The 21412-nt window shown below is 42.8% G+C and overlaps 1 protein-coding gene across 2 annotated transcripts in view; it reads right to left on the bottom strand.

Moving 5' to 3' along the window:
- Positions 1-375: 375 nt before the first annotated feature.
- The window catches only part of chst11 (carbohydrate (chondroitin 4) sulfotransferase 11), a 68227-nt gene continuing 47190 nt past the window's right edge, over positions 376-21412 (bottom strand). For both annotated transcript variants that reach the window (XM_040174337.2, XM_040174336.2), the window contains exons 3-4: positions 6537-6766; positions 376-6345 (exon numbers count right to left, since the gene is read on the bottom strand). In XM_040174337.2, coding sequence (XP_040030271.2) covers positions 5721-6345; positions 6537-6766 — 855 coding nt within the window. In that variant the 3' untranslated portion in view covers positions 376-5720. The remainder of the gene's footprint in view (positions 6346-6536; positions 6767-21412) is intronic.

Raw genomic sequence — 21412 nt, 5'->3', positions numbered from 1 at the left:
ACTGTTTACTGAAACTGATTGGCTGGCCCTAAAAAAATCCACCAGCCTCCACTGATCCTATGTCTACCGACCCTGGCGTTCTGAACAAAAGAGTCCTTTTTCAATTTTGTTTATACGTTGTATTGTTAACAATATAGTTAAGAGGTGGAGCTGAAACGATTTCATTTCAAACAGTTAAATGTACACTAACAGCATTAAATGTATTGTACTGACTTGAGTTAATTTAAAAGGCACTTGTTTTCTGACATATACATGGATGTTAGAGGAAATTCAAAGCTTCATTCTTCTGAGGTCACATGCAGCTGGTGTGTTCCTACGTATGTGACATAACCCTGTGCAAATCAAAAAGAAGGAAAAAAGCAGCGGGAGGCTGTGGGAGTTTCAGAGTAATTTTATTGTGAAAACATCAGACAGGATGAACCACAGGTCGTGCTGTTGTAGAATTGACCCCACACACTGTACTGTACACGCTCAATTTTTCATGATCTCACTGAGAGAAAACAGTAAAACAGGAGTGAAACGCAAATTCTGGGAGAGAACAAGAGATGTAAAGAGTTTAGGTATGTTTCTATGGTGATTGTGAGGAAGGAGTACGGGTTGTCTGAGAATAAATAAATAAATTAGTTTCTCCTATTTGAACAACAATCTTGGCCTTCCTCTGCAACGTCCCCTGTAAGGCAGAGTGAGTACAGCCACGCGCACACACTAACACACACACCATCATCTGGCAGCTCCACTAGTTACAGCACATGAGGCAATCTGATACGCAAAATGCTTAAAAATGCTGATGACATGGTATGAAATTCATAAACAGGCGCACGCACACACACACACACACACTACTTTCGAGGCCACAGCACAACATCTACACCATCTGGCGGAACATGAACCCGCTGGGAAACACTCGGGAGATCAGAGGGTGCATGATCTCAGCTCACCGAAGGAGAACGTAAGATGTCAGGGCGGTGCATGGGCGGCAGGGGACACGCTGTTGTGTACAAATTTAACCAAACGTGTGAAAGCAATTAAAGAATTGAACAGCTAGTTGGGATTGACCCCAGCTCCCCTGTATGAACGATAAGCGGCTTTGAAGATGGATGGATGGATGGAAGAACTTTGAGACAATGACTTTAATGTGTTCCAGTGAGCACGTTCTTCACACGCCGGGTATACAAGAAAGAAAGAAAGGTAGGAGGCCCTTGTTTTGAGGTCAGCAGCTAGCTCGCTTTGTGGAAAGATGAGCTGTGCGTTATCGCAGTACGTACGCATAATGGCATGTTTGCGTGACTTGTCATAAGGGAAGAGAAATTTAAGGAGAGTAAACGGAGGTACCTATAAAAAGCTAAACAAAAACACCTCATTTGTATGTGCTGCAGTTCTTCAAATTGAATTTCATGTTGCAAATTTGGTGATAATGCTATCTGGTCCTCCAAAAAGAGGATAATTCCCCTAATAACATTCTGACATGCGAAATAGTTCATTGTAGCTAAATAAAGTTTTGCTCTTGTAAAAAACTTGAAGCTTTTTGGGCAGGGAAGTCATTGGGCAATGACAAAACTAGAACCCAAATCTAAATGCAGTGAAAATATGCGTATAGGCAGAAAGTCTTTGTCCAAATGGTTTTCTAATTATTCTTGAAAACGTATTACAGCAAAGGGAGGGAAATAGCACGCTGAGAAGCCAAACCATCCGTCCTGCTGCCACAGGCTGGAAAAACAATGAATATTCACTGTGTTGCTGTGAATGAAAGGCAGAGAAACAATAGTGCCTCGAAAAACCCAATGTGTGTGTCTGTGTGCAAGGCCACCAGAGCGCTAATTAATCCAGACATGACAGCTTAAAAGCAACAGCAGAATGACTGGCATCATGTCTCCACCATACAAAAACATCCTGCATTGTAAATGTAGGTACATTATGTCGGATGTGGAAATAAGTAGCAGTTCCTGGCTTCATCCCTCTGTGCGGATAATATGAGATACAATTTTACGGTTTTTGGTTGATTTTTTTATTCATATTTTTGGTGCCAAAAATAACCAAGGTAAACACCCCAAACTATACAACATGTTTCTTCTTGTGACACTCATAAGAGAAGTTTGATATTTTGCTCGAAAGACCCCCTCCGCTAGAAAGCCAAGATGGGTATGAGTGTAGCTTCTGGGTTACCTGTCACTGTGAACTCACTAATCCAGTCATAATAACAACTGTGAAGTGCAGACACGGTGTGCAGACTGACTCATTCTTGTTAGCTTTGGACCCCATGTTTACACTGTTCCCGCTAAGCCAAACAGCTGCTGACTATACCTCCATGAATGACAAACACTCCAATCATCTCACTAAGGAAGTAGCTGTCCCAAATTGTCCAGCTAACTCTCCAGTTATATATTCCTGCTATGACACGCTTAACCCTGTGAAAAGGTAATACTATAATAATATAAGCAAAAGAACTCTTCCTGTGTTCCTATCTGCAAATGTGTAGTTCAGTCTGATAATAGACATCGTTCAAAATCAACATAAATATACTCATCGGCTTGACTGTAACAAACAGGCTGAGGGGCAAGAAGCAGGATGAACGCACTGGGAACGTGGCTGAAAGTCCTAGAGGGCCCCTGGGGGCTATTTTAGAGTGTGCTTCTACCACGTGGATGGTAGGGATCACCAACACTGACTTCCGTTTTATATATACAGGCCATGATTGGAGTGAGGCGGGGGAGGAGGGAGGGGAGGCCTCTAACGGCTCGCTTGCAGCCTAACAGGTCCTTTGTGAATCATTCATCTTACAATCTAGAGGCTAAATGAGCCGTCTAAGCTCCATAAGAGAGGAGGGCTCTGCTCACAGCTGCTAAGTAAGATGCTGCGTTGCAATCAACATAAGCAGGAGAGATAGTGCGTAAGCTGATTTGTGTGTGTTATTCTTTGCCCTTCTGAGGGTGGACAGCGCTCGGAGAATACAGCCATTGTCTGCGCAGGAGAACAAGGCCAGGCCTGCAACTTTTCTCCTGTATTAGAGCCAGATGTTTGTGTGGGGGTGAAAAAACAAGGCAGGTCTCTCACCATTGTCCTCTCCCACAGGCCTGTACAGTGATATTACTACAATACCATATCAGTACAGGTTTACAGCTACAATGTGTCTGTATCAAATTATTATCCAAGATTTAGTTATCACTATTAGTTATGCGAACACTTCGCTTGCCAGAGACCTAAAGTCATCACCAAACAAAACTTTAAATTAAACTGAACCTGAAATGTAGGCTACATTTGACTTAAATATCAATTTGTAAGTAAAAACTCAAACTCAACAACATTTTTCAAACTTTTAAACCCTAACCTCCTGCACTGCAGGAGTGTCTACATGACTTTACACTATTTACAACCTACATTGTTAACTTAATTCCATTAAGATTGTATTTTAGTTGTTTATATTGTAATTGTACTACTGCTGCTTCTTTCTAGTGTGTACACACAGCACATACTGTATGTTTGTCCATCCTGGTTGGTTTTTATTGTCTGAATAAAGGGCTCTACAGCGTCGTAGTGCATGTTATGCTCATTTCAAAGCATTCTGAGATATCGGGCCTGTTCTTTATTTGTACATATGTCTGTATTCCCATACAGTGACCCTTGGACTATGCTGGACCCTAAAGGATCTAGCAGACATGGCAATTACCAGCGTTTGTTTGCCAGTTAAGTGCAAAAATGCAGGTTTTAAGACTACATTCTGACAGGAACCCACTAGACAGGGCCTCCAGGTCAGGTAATGAAGGACCCGCTTAAAGGCCCGAATTATGGGAGTTGAAATTGTGCTTTTGTCCGTGTCATACTGACACATATCGGCTTCACCATTAATACAGCCATGTCTATCAGTATCACAGCATAAGTAACCTCTCCACACTGAATCTGGCAAGTGAAATGTTATTAATACCAGCAGGAATATAGGGGAAAACTTTATTAAACTCAGTCTAGCAGACTACATAAGAAAAGATTATTCCTGGTTCAGTCAATCGTAATAAAGACCTTTCCATAAAAAAACCCTCCATCTCTTTGACTTTGAAGCTGGAGTGGTTTAGAATTTACAAAGAGGTAAAAAACTAAATGACTCCGCCCCTCTCTCTCCTTCTCCCCCCTGTATAATACTTACAGCCTGTAATCCAATTCACAGCGTGATGGAGAGCAGTTATTAACCTTGACTTTACTCTGCATGTGACTGTGATGCGGGCAGCAGATTTGTTGATATGTACACTAAGAGCAGCGTCTAGTGCCCGTGTTCGGGTTGGAGAGGTGGGGGTCTCACCTTTACCTTAACAGCAAACCAAGAGCGGAGCTCCGAGGCTCCATTTTGGCACCAAATATTTGAGGACCGGAAATGGAGAAGAGGAACTCGTAAATCTCTGGTGATGTCAGACACAGAAGGACAAAGCCGCGGTCAGAAAACGCACCATGCACCATCAGAAAAGAAACTGTGTATCAGAGGCAAGTTGTGAAGAAAGAGAGCAACATGAAAAACACTGACAACAGTTGAACTTTAAATCATATCCTAAAATGTTCATCAACACAAAAATATTTCTCTTTTTAACCAACAAAGCAAATTAAATAATATTTTGTTATTACTGCTCGCAGCAATGATTTATAAAACAATACAAACCAAAAATAAGCATAGAAACAAAGGATTCTTAATTTACTGAAAGACATGTTTGGTCGTCTGAGCAGGGGCTTTTGTGGGTGTGTCCACTGAGGTCCTGGGTGTGTCCACTGAGGTCCTGGGGGGGGCACAGCAGGGTGGGGCAATGAGATCCCGTGCCTTTAAACCTTCCACAACGACACAGGCTGTTTCTTATCTTTCAGCTCAGACCTTCTGTGACTTGTCACTCCCAGCTTGTGCGGCCAATCGCTGTGAGAACATCTAGTACCTTTCTTAAGACTTCCTGCAGCTCAAAGTGTTAAGGATGCTCGGTGTCAGAGGCAATGATTTATTAAGCACTTCCACACTTCACCGTCGCAGCAAGAGACTCCGTTTTCCTCGGGGGATTCAAGGCGTAACACAAGTGGGCTTGTGCCAACATTACAATTATAGAGACCAGTAACCCTTTGTTTCATTAAACCCGTTGGCTAAATGCCGTACAGTTACGATTACGAACAGTTGAGGTCTCGAGAGTAAAGTCAGAAAACATCCTTTACAGGTTGATGAGCAGGCCTCTAACACACCGCGCTGACAGAGTGACGAGGAAATGAACAGTGTTTTACAATTTGACAGAGTTTCTCTACTGATCAGGAGGGGAGGTGGAGATAAGCTTAGCTCCCACGATGCGTTGGGGTCAGGGCGCGTGCGAGGCCGCTGTTCGCTTTGTAGAATCTGAAGCGGTCTAATTTGTCAGCAGTTTGTTGAAACAAGAAGGGGGATCATCAGGAGAATCGCTCTTTAGCGTCGTTCTCTGGGGATAAGTTCCTGTGTTTTAAAACACCTTGAAGACCTGCTTCGCCCACACTTTTTTTTTTTTTGCATGCATGCATTTGGTTAATTTTGCCCACATCCAACAAGCGCTCTGTGTTGCACGCAGAGTTGATTGGACATCCCCCCTCCCTTTTGCCCAGACAAGCACGCATTACCTTTCTCTCTTTCAGCACCTATTCATATGTCTAATTCAGACCCCGCAGTTACGACGACGGTTTAAAAAAAATCAAGTTTGCCTCCGTAAAAATCCCTCCAGTTCTAGCTGTGTCCTCCATCAGTCCACCCGGAGGTAGCTGGGTGTGGAGTAGTTGAACATCAGGAAGTCCAACTTGTAAAGCTGGTAGAGCTGGATCTGCTGCTGGGTGGTGATATTGCTGAAGAACTGGGCGGTCATGGCATCCGTGGTGCGGGTGGACTTGGCATAGCTCGGGAAGCGCAAGGAGTCGCCAACTCCTACCAGCCGCAACACGTAGTTAGCATCTTCTTCCAGCGTCTCGTACTTGCCCACCAGATCGTAGTGGATGTGACAAGGGTGACAGAGCTGGTAGACGGTCTGCCAGTGCTCATTGAGCGGGCCGTCGCGCTGTGTTGCCGGGTCCACCAGGTACTCTGTGAATTCCTTAAATTTGACATCAGCTCCGTGGAACAAGGCGTCCTGCGTGGCATTCTTGCGGTAGCGGCGGATGATGCGGGTGCCGAAGCGCTTGTGGAAGGACGAGTTGTACTTGAGGGTGAATTTGTTGCGGTATGCGGAGACCAGCCTCTCAAAGGGCTCGCGAACAAAGAGGAACTTGAGGTAGTTCTTGAGGCGGTGGTTGATCTCAGCAATACTGTACTGGTTCAGTGTCTTCAGGTTGGAAGGGATGTGGGCTTCATTGGAAGGGATATCCATTGGGTCGCTGTGAACGACAGTTATAAGAAGATTCAGCAAAAAACAACTTAATTCTATGATATCAACTTCCACTGTAATGTTAGCGGGCTGCAGGGGTGTAACCAATTCCCAGAACAAATGTCCTGTGCATTTTTCATCCTAACTGTCCATCTCAGAGTGGTCCTTTTGGGAGGGGAGTGACTGGTCCCTTGTACTGACCTGTATTTGCCCCGGCCTGTGAGCACCATCATGACGCGTTTCCAGTTGGTACAGGCCACCTTGGGAACGTAGCAGTAGATGAGCTCGTGGTCTTCGTCCACCACGAGGTGTTTGAGGTCTCCGGGTGTCAGGACTCTGCGCTTACGGCTGGACGCACTGTAGACTCGACATGCATCCCCCACCTGATCCCGCCGGGCCTGGTGGAACATGGCTGCTCCGGACAGCTCCGGCTGTTCAGGCATAGACAGAGAAAAAGGGAATGGGAGAGATAAATAATATCTGTCTCTAACATGGAAATGACTGTCAGGTCTTGGCGTAACAAATTTGCCCATTTCAACATAGTGATATAAACATGGATAGTTTCCTAAATATATATAAAACATTTTATAGTATTATATTATAATATAATGGACTTCAAACGTATCTTATGTTACATCAAAGAATATGCTAGAACAATTAACAGGGCGATGAGGTGGTGTGCTGGTTAGCACTGTAGCACAACAGCAAGAAGGTCCTGGGTTTGAAACTACCGAGCGGCTTTTCTGTGTGGAGTCTGCATGTTCTCTACCTGTCTGTGTGGGTTCTCCCCAGCTTCCTGCCACAGTCCAAAGTTATGCTCTGTGGGTTAGATTAATTAACTCTAAATGGTACGTAGGTATTGTGAATATGATTGTATGTCTGTCCACTGATCGACGTGCAACCAATCCCGTTCTAGGGTGTACTTGATGTTAGCTGAAGAAAACAACTACAGACCGGTCTCTCTTCTTCCCTTTTTGTCCAAAACCCTTGAACGTGCTATCTTTAATCAACTCTCCTCTTATCTCCACTGTAACAACCTCCTTGACCCCCACCAGTCAGGTTTCAAGGCAGGCCACTCCACAGAGACTGCTCTCCTTGCTGTCTCAGAGCAACTCCACACTGCTAGAGCCGCCTCTCTCTCCTCTGTCCTCATCCTTCTGGACCACTCTGCTGCATTTGACACGGTCAACCACCAGATCCTTATTTCCTCCCTTCAGGAACATGGTGTCACAGGCTCTGCTCTCTCTCTTCTCTCGTCATACCTCGACGGCCGCACCTACCGGGTAACCTGGCGAGGATCTGTGTCGGAACCTTGTCCTCTTACTACTGGAGTTCCTCAGGGTTCCGTGCTGGGTCCCCTCCTGTTCTCGCTTTACACCAACTCTCTTGGCGCTGTCATTCGCTCGCATGGCTTCTCTTACCACAGCTATGCCGATGACACCCAACTAATTCTCTCCTTCCCTCACTCGGACACCCAGGTGGCGGCTCGGATCTCTGCCTGTCTAACTGACATCTCTCAGTGGATGTCCGCCCACCATCTGAAAATCAACCCCGACAAGACTGAACTACTTCTCTTTCCCGGAAAATATTTGCTTACCCAGGACCTGACAGTCAACTTTGGAAACTCCGGGCTAACGCCCACTTTGACCGCTAAGAACCTCGGCGTCACACTCGACAGCCAACTCTCCCTGACTCCCAACATCACCGCGACAACGCGATCCTGTAGATACACGCTCTACAACATCAGGAGAATACGTCCCCTTCTCACTCAGAAGGCAGCACAGGTACTGATTCAGGCTCTTGTCATCTCCCGCCTGGACTACTGCAACTCCCTCCTGGCTGGTCTCCCTGCCACCGCCATTCGACCTCTGCAGCTCATTCAGAATGCAGCAGCTCGACTGGTCTTCAACCTTCCGAAATTCTCCCACACTACTCCACTCCTCCGCCGCAAACTAAAGACACACCTCTTCAGACTCTACCTCGACTAAAGACTAACAAATTGTAGCACTTAAATTGTACTTGTAACGTCACTCATCTATAGCAAATTGTAAACTGGCTTATTTGAGGAAATTGCACTTTCTTGTTTCTTGTTCTCCTGAGTTTGTACCCTATGGTTGAATGCACTTATTGTACGTCGCTTTGGATAAAAGCGTCCGCTAAATGACATGTAATGTAATGTAATGGATTACCTCCAGCCCCCCTGCAAACCTCTGACAGGATAAGTGGCATAGAACCGACTAACTGGTGAATAGTTAACACATTGTTGCTTAAAAATGGTCAAACTTGTCGGTGGCCATATGCTTTACACATTGGCACTCTGGGTACGCTACTAGTGTAAAGATGTGATTGTTAGAAGGCCCGAACGGCCATGGGGCAAACGTATAAGAGGAGGCTTTGACGAGGTTTCCACACCAAAAACTGCATTTATTTATTTATTAACACGATCACAGCATTGGAAATACGTGTTTGAGAAACAGAAATATTTGCCACAATGTTAAACTATAAAACATGATGATGATGATAGTTTTCAGAGATTGGAGAGTTACTTGCCGTCTCTAATGTCTTTTGTTGTCTCTACACATTTTGTCCACATTTTATAACTTCCTAAACAGTGAATTGAAAATCTCATCGTGCCAAAAAAGCACTCTAAAAATGAATTTATCAGAACTGCAGCAGAAAGAGTGATGAAGAGACAGAGCAAGTATTATTAATACCAACTTTTATTATTATACTCATCTCTTTATTGACTATCTCGCCTACCCGAGTAGCTCTGCAGACTGTGACAGATTTGTTCACGGGTGTGGAGGAAGATAATGATATTGGAGGATATTACAGATATTGAGTGTTCAATATGCGCATTCCAGGCAGTAACCATTCATCTCAGGCATATTTCATATTCACCAAGATGCTTTTGATGAAGTGAACCATGGCAGGAAGAAAAGGAGGAGGCTGAGAAGGAGGAGTCAGGTGCAGGGAGCAGCACATGGGCTTTGCATCTGTGCACCAATGGTTTCTGAACCCTGTTGACTATTTTTTTTTGTCTAAATTGCCCTCTTGGAGAGTTCCCCGGGTTCCTTGTCTGATCTAAATTGATTGTAGTGCTTCTTTACCGCTCCATCCCACTCACAACAAGTGCGGCCTTTCAGTGCTATCCTGGCCAGGGCCCAGCGTTAAACATGAGGACAGCTTCATCATCCACCAATTTTACCCCTTTTCGATCTGAGATATGTCACCCAAATCTATCAATAAATATTTCATTTCATAGACTGCCACTTTGTCAATTAGCTGTTAGAGAGTCGTATGGGGACACAGGTTATAGATTGCTACTCTGTCTTCATTCCCTTGGAAAATCAAAAAGGGGGAATTGGTATAAAGTCAGTTGTCACATTTTGACAATCAAGGCAGATTGATAACTAAAATATATATATATATATATACCCTATATATATATATATATATATATAAGCATTTATATATATAAAAGCATATATATATATATATATATATATATATATATATATAAATGCTTTCAGTTCAAAACACAGTTCAGTCGTGAAACCTTTGCTTTCACTTAATATTACTTTTGTCAACTTTTGACTCAGTCTCAGTTTTTGATTCATTCTGAAGTTTCATCTTCAATTGATGCAACTAATTTCTGATCATTGTGCAAACAAATAAAATATACTTGCACAACAAAATTAATTTAATACCAACAGAAACCTTGTGCAGAAATCTTTCTTGTTTACACAAGATAATGATCTATTTCCACAACTCATCCCTTTATGGGACTAACCTGCATGCACATTATCATCATTTGTGAACACATATTGATCTTTCCCCCAACAGAGGATTGATTTCTCTGAACACCACATCTTCCGAGTCCGAGTTAAATTGCACCCACAACATAACACCTGGTTCCAACAGGTTCTCATATTCTCAAAAATTAGATCGTGGTCACGAAAAACCAATGTTATTTATACACTTGGTAACCTAGGCTGAGTATCGGACCATAGCAACCTAGCAAGCACTATCATCACTATCATCCTTTTGGTTCCCAGATGTACTGTATTTGTATGGTTTTGCTTGCAGCCAATCCCTGCACGTCTTCTTTTATTGTGCACTACCGCAGCAGCTACAACACCACACAAACGGCTTGACCGCCCACACACGGGAAGTGCCGGGTAACAACCAGCTAACCGCGCTCACAGCGCAAACAAAGGTAACGGTGCTGGGGGGAGTGTTGAGCCTGTACGACAAAGTGGGCCCGCCTCTTGGGTCAGGGTGGGGGGCCGTAAACAGCTGTATTAGTGCTGTGCAGTGGGGCAACAATTAACTAGCAAGTAAAACACACCCAAAGTTTATATTCACAGGATTATTGTATCGAGTAGCGAATTAAGTACTCTATTGGTATCGGTATCCCTTTAAGGGGTACCGATTGTAGTATTGCCATTTTTCAAAAACAATACCTAGCCCGATGATAATTTGTGTGAACAAATAAAAAAAGCTACATCTTCCCTCATTGTTATTGGAAAAAAATGTCTACTTTATAACTCATTAGTTCTTAATTAACATATATATATTCTTTTACGTCTAGTTTAACATGTTATACATTTTCAAATTGTTTTCTTTTCTGTTTTTCAAACAGCTGTTTGAAATATTTTGAAAGAAGTGTGAATTGACAAGGCCTGATGGCTCATGAATGTCTTTGCTCCTCCCCCGCTTCTCCTCTCTTTATGTGCTCTCCACTTTTTTCCTATTCAACACACATCAAAGCGCACTAAGGCGTATCTGTGCACGGAGAATAACACCTCTTTATTGATGAAAATCTCTCCTTCTTCCCGCCGCCCAAACATCAAGCTGTGTGATTCACACAAGTGTAGCAGCGAGCATGCGTCCCTCCGTCCCAGAAGAGGACAAATGCTGCAATTACCAAGGGAAAAGGAGACACGGGAGGGAATCTTGTCATCTCCCACTATGTCTCAGTCTTCATATCCTTATCTCCTTTCTTTGTAAGGGATTACTTTCTGGCATTTAATCGCCGCTCCTCCAGCTCATTTGGACGAAAGTGGGAGGATGAGAGGGGAAGATGAGAGAGGAGATAAATCTATACAATCTTAGAAGGAGCCAGGATGGAGATCGCTGACCTCTGGCCATGTCAAGCCGTTCCCACGGGAGAGCAGATACCATTTACGTGCATCATTTCTAGCACAGTAGCTCTTTATATCCTGTGGCTCAGTCTCGGACAAAGACTGAACAGCTTTGATGATATGGTCAATTCAGGCCAGACATTTTCATGTGCAGCTACGCTATATGAAATTAATTTGTAAGACTTACAGCATTATGTAATTTATTGATTTAGACGATGCATCAAAACTGGGTGAATAATCTCACTATAAACGTATTTATTAGTGCTGTGTATGCAAAAAGAAAAGTCTCTGTATTCTTATCTTTTTATTACGGTGGGGAGCCCATCGCGCATTTAGTGCTGCGGAACTGTGTAGATTGTGATTCCTTAATTCAAGTCTTCATTTCCTCGCCATGGATGCGCGATTCTTAGAGGAAGTTGTTTGAAAGTATGATCTGAGCATCAGCACAGACGCGCAGTGGCGGTAACGAACAGCTTCTTACTGATCCTCTGAAGGCTACAAAGAGACAGAGCAGGAGAAATCTAAGAGGAGAAGGAGGGAGTGAAGTGACTACCGTGCTACAGTGGGCAACTCACCCAGCACCCCGCCACCCGAAAGGCCTCGGAAAGTCAGTTTAAAATAATTATTGCCCATTCTAATTTATTACAAATGTATTACAAGATCAACTAACGTCCCTTATGAACTACTGTAATATTTTGTCAAGCAAGTGCAGTCTTTGTTCTTGGCTGGCACGTTTAACATTAGCCAACCACACATGCGCCCAGTTTCCATAAACCAATCACATTGCTGCTGTCAAACTTAAATACTGTTCTCCTCCCTGCTGCTGTCAGTTATAATTTCAGCGTGCATCAGATGCGACCCTCCTCCCCCCAGACACGTCCAACGGACTGAACTCCAAGGGGGGGGGGGTGCCCTATCCAAACGCAGCATCCCGGCCCCTAGATCATGCCACGGCAGACTTAGCACTATTCATGTGTAATAAGAAGAAGGCTTTCCTGATTGAACTTACTGGGAATTTATATTAATAGACAATTTAGTGATGCCACATAAAAGTACCCTGTACATTTTTGAACTCCCCCCCCTCCTCCTTCCTCCTCCTGCCCCCATCCCCACACGCATATAAAACCAGCAAAGGAACAACATGTCTTGCAGCTCTGTGTGGAGGAATGGCTTGGTGTTTTTTACAATGCTGTTTTGTATCTCTATCTAAGTAAAACACGTAAAGACGTGAGTATGTCTTACTCACGTCTACAGCATATAGCACATGAGTGCCTTTTTTTATGAAAAGCTCTGCAAAGGTGTGCAGGCGTGGATAAGGGGGCTACTTTCTAGCAGGTTTACTTGGCCATGGTTGAAATCACATTATGACGCATTATAGACTAGAATCCGGGCTCTTAGTGACCACAATTCATACTGTGATACATCCTGAGAATGTACTTTGAATTACCATACATATGAAAACAACTTTCTGTTGATAATTTATTCCTCAGACCAACTTGGGCAAATATGTTATGAATACCGTCGTGTAAATGAGATGCTAATGTGACGTGATTTGTAGCCGAGGGACCGAGTCTAACTTTGGTTAGAGAATATGCCCGAAACGTTTTTTCATCTCAGAAATAATAATAAGAAAGAAAGAAAAACGCTTCCTATTGCAATCTAAACACCCCATTAGTCAGTACAGCTGTATAGATATTTTCTCAGCTTTATTGAGCAGCCCTGTGTATTTTCTGTGGGGCTATTCTGCAGTTGCTTCTTAAGTATTTACTCTCTGGTGGATTTATGCATCCTGACATCCAAAGCCAATCAGGGGAAAGTAAAGTGCTGATTTTGGTGATGTTAGGGAGGCCCTCCATTAAATCTCCTCAAACCTGATCCATCTTGTCTTTCTGTGCATTAGATTCTCTCTCTGTGTCGCTGTTATATCCTCAAAACAAGGATCACTAGTTTCTCTCTCTCTCTCTCACACTGAGCACTAAAGGAAGTCTGTCTTACTGACCCTATCTACTTACATACTGGCATTCATGGACTGTGGAGGAATAAAGCTGCCTGTGTGCCACAACTGTATTAAACACACACACACACACACACTACACAAAGACACACACAGCATTTTTGTCACCTGAGTCTTCGTATAAGGAACTGACCGTTAATGAGGCGGCCTTTTCTATCGAGGGTCGTAAACTCCCCATATTGTCATTAATGAGGAGTTGGACAGCAGAATGTGGACTTGCAGGGACCACTTGTAGCCTCTGCAGAGCAGAAGAAGCGTTTCTTTCTGCTGTATTTGTCCAAGGAGGCTGCCAAGGACACCTGCTCCATATTCATGTAGCTCCACACATTCATACCTGGAAAATGTAGTGCAACCACAGAACCACCAAGCAGCCCAAGAAGCAGATGTAAAGACTATGTATTCACCAAAGGCACTTCAATGGCACGCAGAAAAAACAGTGAGGAAGCATAAATTAATAGGATTTTTGTATAATAAGACGTCAAATTCAAACAACTTAAAAATGACTCAAAACAATATCAACGTTTCTAATCACAACAGTTTTTTCCTTTCCTTTTCAAATACATTTGTATTTGATCTTCCCATCTGTCACTTGTAGTGTTGTGCAGGGAAGACAAAAGTCATAGACATAGAGCCAATATAGAATATGTTAGAGAGATAATTAAATCAGACCATTTGTCCGTCTGCTAGTCTGCTAGATATCTCCATTTTCCTTATAAAAGATGAGCTATGAATTTACATTTAGCTGGTGCATCAGACTGCTTGAAACCTGAAATTAAGGGCTGCAATCCAGCTCTTTTACCTTTTGACGTCCACAAAAAACGTTTTCAAAAAGCAGCAAAAAGGACCAACATAAATCTATTGTGGGTAACTTCTATCGCTGGAATGAAAACAGTGTGTGTGTTCAGCAGTGTTGGGAAAGTTACTGAAAATGAGTATTTAGTTACAGTTACTAGTTACTTTTACTAGTTACTAGTCTTTTTAAATGTAATGAATATAAATAGTACTGAACAGTCAAACACAATAAACATATTATTTAGACCTATTTATTGTAATCAACAGGGCAACAGGCCTTCAAATCAAGCAATAGTACAAAAGTCCTTTTTAATACTTGACTTAATACAAAATAACTGTTTCAGGCATTTGCCTGAAGGCAACTGACTCGACAGTTGACAGGATGCATCTCATCTTCAACATACCGAGCAATCAATCTATTCAGCTCTGCCCGGTTTATCGGCTGCACTGCAGTCCGTGTAAAGTGGAGCCTTGGCTGTTTGCGTGGAGCGGCGCCTGCACCTCCCGCCGGGCTGCGCTCTTTCGTCATGAGCGACGCGATGCTGTTTACATGCATGTACGGCGACGATTCTGTGACACACAACGTTTGGTGGCCACAACTATTTTGTGCTGACAGGCAGCTATTTACTTACTATTTGCCGGCCCTCCGCTTTGGGTCACAAAAGAGAGTAACGCGGGTAACGAACTCATTTCAATTTCAGTAATTGTAACTGCGTTAAATTATTTAAAAAAAAACTTAAACTCAAAGTAGTGGAATTACTCCCAACACTGATGTTAACAGCTAAAAACACAACATAAATACAAACACCCACAATGATCTGGTTTCAATCTCAGCCCCAATTAATGCTAATGCTAATAATATAATCATTTAGCACATGCCTTGTCACATGTTGGTGTTTCAGTGAAAGTCTAAAATATGGGACCACAGCCAAGATGGGAGTGTGACTATTATTGTACTCTGGGCACTTCACAGCCGCTGTGAAGGCCGGACGCCTCTCCTCACCTTAAGGAGCCCTTAGTGTTAACAGACCATTTCACTGGCAGACGTTAATGGAGCATCTACTGCCCTGTGATGGTCTCTCTGAAAACAGGCATATACTTTGGCAGGAAGCACTGAATCTTCTTTTTTTTAACCCTCCATCCATTTTTCTCCGCTTATCCGGGGTCGGGTCACGGGGGCAGCAGGCCCAGGAGGCTGACCATATTTCCTCATTCTCTGGGATCCTGAGGCGTTCCTCGGACCAATCAAGTGCGAACGCCGGTCGAGGTGATTATTATTCATGTAATATTATTAGTGATGATTATTAATTATGAGTTATTTCCTGTGAATACGGAAGTTTATTTCAGAAAATATGCATGTAACTGGCGGACATTAAGTATTAGTATAATAGGCTTTTGGGGATAATGCATAAAATACAGGAGTTACTTTTTTCAAATATCAAACAAACTGTTGATTTAAGACATGTTGCCTCGGGTCATGGCAATAAATGTGCACTTCAACACCCGCAAAAGAATACATTCAACTGCTATCTTCTGCGCCTGAGTGAGAGGAAATCTCCATACCAGCAGGTGGTGGTAGTCTGTATTCATCTTTTAAAATGGGCAACCACTCTCTCTCACAACACTTAGTTTTATCCCAGATGTACGGGACATTAGTATTGGAATGATCTGATGAGATGAGGATGTGTGTTCCCCCTGGACTTTAGATGTTCACTCACTTTCCTCACTTCCATTTCTCTCTTCTTGTCCACATGTTTGCTTCAGCTGGATAGCCATTTGCAGCCATATCTCTCGTAGGTGCCTCTGTTACTGATTCAATGTGCGAAATTTATCAACCGTTAATCCAAACCATGGCAGCAGTACGTAATGTGCCTTTCTATAGCTACATGCTTGAATATACCATCCGCCTGTAAAGGACATTTGAAAGCGCTTCTATCTCTGCTCACAACTGCACAGCAACAAGAGGCAAATTCATTAAAATGAAGGCAGAAATTGAATTCAGCTGATGCCAAACTGAACTAAATAAATTGCGACCAACACACACAAACACTGCAGTCGACACTTCTGGGTAGATCTACAGGATATATGATACCTGGGTTAGCCTGACTCCAACCCGTCACGCAGTCACATTAAACCTGGACTCCGGGCACGCCGCCATGCACACTTACACTGCTTTTACTTTCATTGTCAAACTCAAAAAGCGGTATCATATCACATTTGTACTTAATACGTGTGTTCTTCATAGCATTGGCGACAAGATAATAAGAAACTGGAAAGTTTCAAAAGCCTCAAAAGGCAGCAAAGGAAAGAATTTGGTAGAATGTTGATGTTGTTTGTTAACCAGAAATAATGTACTGAAGCTTTCTTTCAGTGTTGGTAGCATACAGTGGAGGAATTGCTACCAAAACTATAATTAATTAGTAATATGTAGATCTTATAAATGTTTTGGTTTTATGTGCTGGTCTATTTCCGGAATTAGATATTAATTGTTAGTTATTGGTTGAAAGCTTTCCCAAAGTATTCATATAACTCACTTTGAAGTCTTTGGAGTAGAAGAAAAAGTTGAGAAGCCTTGATCTCGGGTCAAGTTCTTGTCTCAAATTCCAAGTTGGATCAGTTAATTCCCAGGTCCTTCAATGTTGACAATTTGCGACGACCATTGGCCTCCGGCAGCAGCATACAAGTAATACTTTAGACACATTGTGAACTCCCTGCGTCACTAAGACAATTTAAGCAGCTCACTCGTCCCATGTTGGGAGGAGTTTGTGGTGGATGGACGGGTCAAAGAAACACAAACTCTTCTTCTGTGTGTTACCAAAAGTCAACATTGACCGATCGATGATGACCGGTTAACTGACATGAAATAATCAACTCATGTAACTAAAATACATTTTAACACAAACACCAATAGTTTACTTAAATAACCACGTAACTTTGAATTTACAACTGCTACCACAAAAACTGTGTTTTTTAACTGGTAGAGCTACCCAGGCATTAAAAAGGAATGTCAATGGCTCCTGAACAAGCGTCTGTGACATAATGTTTTGCACAGTTCTTCACGTAATACAATTAGTAATGCAAGTTTAACTCCAAACCACAAGTTTAACATTCCAATACCTGGGATACGTGTCTTACTTGGATACTCGTGCTAAAGGACATCTAAGGCAAGCAAATTTTTGTCTTTTTTCGTCTCTTCCGTTACCAGAAGCATTTTCTCATCTGTCGATGTCCAAAGATGTGTGATCGTTTTAAAATGTTGGGGCAACACGTTCTCTCAAAACGGAAAAACACAACCGCACCAATGTGGATAAGAACGATACGAGGGAAATCAGGTTAAACCAACAGCCTTCTTTCTCCGCAAAGGAACTGGGAAAACCCTGAGGGCTCCAGCTGAACTTTCTCCTGCGTTTATGTACTGTTTTTCCCACAATGGAATCATGTGATCACCTAAAGAAAAGAACCGGTTCGATATTGTGACACAATCGCGAGGATCCTAGACATTTTTATTCATCCAGTGTGTATGGGGAGTTCTGTACTACGCGTCTCTTCTCTCAAAAACAGAACATCTCTTAATCCCTTTGTCTCCCTCCTTGCACCTCCTTTTCTTCAGGCATGCTCATCTGCAGCCTCCAGAGAAAATATGAGTGCAGTCACCTCTTCTAAATCCCTTTGTCTTCGAAAACCAGTGATGTATCCAGCTTCCCACCCCCATAGACACGCACATATCTTAAAGCCGTGCCCACAGCCTGTGGATGGACTCTCTGATTGTTTTTTACAGCAGGGCCCTCAATCCGCTGCTGTGGCTTGTTTGCTTTGGGTAAAAGGTGGGACATTTCTTTTAAATTCGTGCCAGCGTCTGCTGTTGTTCCTGCATTATCCGGGCCAGGGTGGGCGGGAGGGTAGGCACAATTTATATATATATATATATATATATATATTATTTATATATTTTTTACATTTCATTGTGACACAGGGGAGGCAGGATCACTGCAGATGGTGAAAGACTGCAGACAGGTATAATCTAGTGGCACAATGACCCACGCAGACACTGGGGGGAGGGGAGGACACAAATTGTCACCAATCCGCTAAAAGTCAGTCAACTAATATACTGGTTTGTCCAACCAACAGTTGGTTGTTCTGCTTTAAAGGCAGCCCAAAGCCATTCACCAAAGCCAATCGGGTGAGGAAATTCTGATTGAAGATCTTGTCATGGTCTGGGCTGTGCTCCTCCCACTAATTGACTGGCACAGCTGTAAGGCATTCACTAACCCAAAGTCCCGGCTTTATATTCTCCAGCCTTCCACTCATTCCTTGCCAGATCGTCAGTTCACAAACCCGGAACTTACTCAAACACGCAGCAATCCTTTCCACGTTGTTAATGTCTTTTTGTCTGCCTTGGCCTCTGGTTCTCTTCCCCTCTGGATTCTCCGCAACCCGCATAGTGGATCAAGCCTGTTCCAGCCTGCCGACCATTCCTCCAGCCAGCTCACAGCACCTTCCGGTTCTTTACAATGTTGAACCTTTTCCGGTGTGTGTTCCGCTCTTGGGTCCAGCACCACGACCAACATGACAGATCCAGTCCTCAAACAAATGTGACAAAAATTACTAAACGAGAATTGGATGTTGTCACTTTAGCTATAGGTTTGTGGGCTGCAGTTTGGCATTTCTACCGTCGCTGGCCCTTTTTTCTGGAACCGGAAATAATGCATTTTCTCGCGGCCATTTATTGAAGCCATCAATCAAGACATTAGATTTTGGATCAGCTGGTCTCTTCTATTCCATAAGCACAATAGAACTATTAAATCTGAAGAATTTATCATAACTTATCATTTATTGATAATAAACAATTATCTTTCTTCATCCAACTTGTGTCTCCTGATTTAAATGAATATCATCCTGTATTGAAGTTGGCTTGAAACTAGAGATTTAGACTATGAATTTACAATGCTTAATGAAGCTAAAGTGGAAATTCAGGAAGACTATCTTTACAGTCCTCTTCATTCATAATCCCTCATTCGCTCTCCCTCCCTTGTCATTTCTTTATCAGCTGATTTTGGGTGTTCACTTTTAATTAACCAAATAGATTCTTAACTGTATCCTTGAGGCAATCCCATTGTTGCTGTCAAACTTCAAACATTTTCTCCCCTGCTGTCAGATGTCATTTCACCACCGTCTTTGGATTGCAAAAACTCCCTTTATCATCCCCACCACCAGTTTCTGGGGGATTAGGCCTTATCTGACCTCAGCATCACTATCCCTCTAATCCTACCTCAGGATGCAGTCCACGACCAAAGACTGTGTCATACAATTTATGATTGTGTAATAAATGATTGTTATATTCTAATGAAGTATCTCCCGATTGAACTGTGGTAATAAATCAAATAAAAAGCACACTTCTCATAGACTTCTATAATAACAAAATGCATGTCTGCATTGACATTGACAAAACTGTGCAGTGTGGCCTTGTAGTGGACACTTGTAGTGCGTGATGACACATGAATTTCAAGAACGTGCTAATTGATTTATTAACCACGTGTAAAGAGAGAAAGGGCAAACAAATTACATCTGACCTCAAAGTGTTTCCTGTGTCAGTGTAACTAATCTTCCATAATTTAAATCCAACCCTTTCTGAAAATGTAAAGCCAAACACTAAATATTATCAACAAAGGCTTTTACTCTTTTTCGGCTCTCTATCTTTGTGGAATCATTAGAAAAAACTTCATTCTTCTCTTACAGTGGCAATCCATCAGTGCTGATGTTAGCTCTGCATCAGCATTTAACTGAGCGCTGGGTTTTGGCTCAGTAATTATAGTGTCTACATACTTCTGGAAGAAAAGAAAAAATTCCATGAGGAGAAAAGATAATTGGTGTGTAAGGAAATGAGTTTCCTTCCCCACCTTTAGATTGTATCCGGCTATGTGTGTGGCCACATCAAATCATTCCTTCTGGAGGTTTTATTGCATTTGGCAAAACATACCTCACTTTGATTTAAATTCTGATTATAGAAACCAGTGGGGGCCCCGACGAAGCAAGGTTCAGTTCAGTTACTGTGATATAGTGCAAACACTCCGTGGAGTAAAATCTGCAAGAAGAGGACCATTATGTATATCCATATGTTATGGGGGTAAGCTTTTCTTTTTTCAACCCTTATGAAGTCTGTTGATCAACAGTGATACAAATAAATATTGAAAAAAAGGAAAATGCTGTGGCAAAAATAGTGAAAGAATGTCCCCACTAGATAGTCTTCAATTTAAATGAATCTATCAAAGCCAGAAAAAACACTCTCTCTCTCTCACACACACGCACACAAACACACACACAGATATGCACACAGCTGTTTTGACAGCTGTGTGCATGTCAGAACCCTGCTAAAGTTTGCTCCAGTTGCAGTAACGAGCCCCTTGTGCACACAGAAACATATCAATGGGACCTTCACATGGGTGAGAACGTGTGGAAAAAGGCTCCACGGAAACGGGGCCTTAGGTGAGTCCACCATCGCAGGGTCCAAGCCTCTCTCTCCGAGGAAGCACTTCAGCCTTTTTACTTCAGCCGTATACCTGTGCAAGGTGCAAGCCGTGGTGATGAATGGCAAATAGAAGAAGAAAAAAGAGACAGAAATGGAGCGGATGTGGATGTGATAAAAGGAAAGAAAAGTGAGCTGGAGATAGCACAAGACGAAGGAGACGGAGCTCAGGGAGTAAAAGGCCAGTCGGAGGTGTGAGGGATGAGACACACCAGGGTTAGTTGCAGACCAAAGACGCGGGCGGGAGGTAAGTGATAGACAGCGAGGAGGACAGTGATGAGAGAACAGAAGAGGAGTAGAAGCTATCCAATCCATCACTATGATGGGATCATATCCAGCAACGTCCTCATGGCTCCCTCTTCTATTCAGCTGCTGCACCACTACTGAAAGAAAGTATTCCACTTCAGCCTCTGCAAGCCTTCAGCCTCTGGAGCTCATTTTCTATGAACAGTCTAAAGGTCTATGAAGCAAGGTTAAATTATCAAGGTAGCTAGCTAACTAGCCAGCCTGTGAATGAGTAAAATGCAACAATGTAATGATTCGCTCATGTCACAGCTTAAAAAGCATGTTGGTAATGCCCCATAAGTGACTTCTTTGTTCA

The sequence above is a fragment of the Gasterosteus aculeatus genome, chromosome 4 (assembly GCF_964276395.1).
Source record: "Gasterosteus aculeatus chromosome 4, fGasAcu3.hap1.1, whole genome shotgun sequence".
Taxonomy (NCBI): domain Eukaryota; kingdom Metazoa; phylum Chordata; class Actinopteri; order Perciformes; family Gasterosteidae; genus Gasterosteus; species Gasterosteus aculeatus.
Note: the sequence above shows the minus strand (reverse complement) of the source record. Positions and strands in the feature narration are given on the sequence as shown.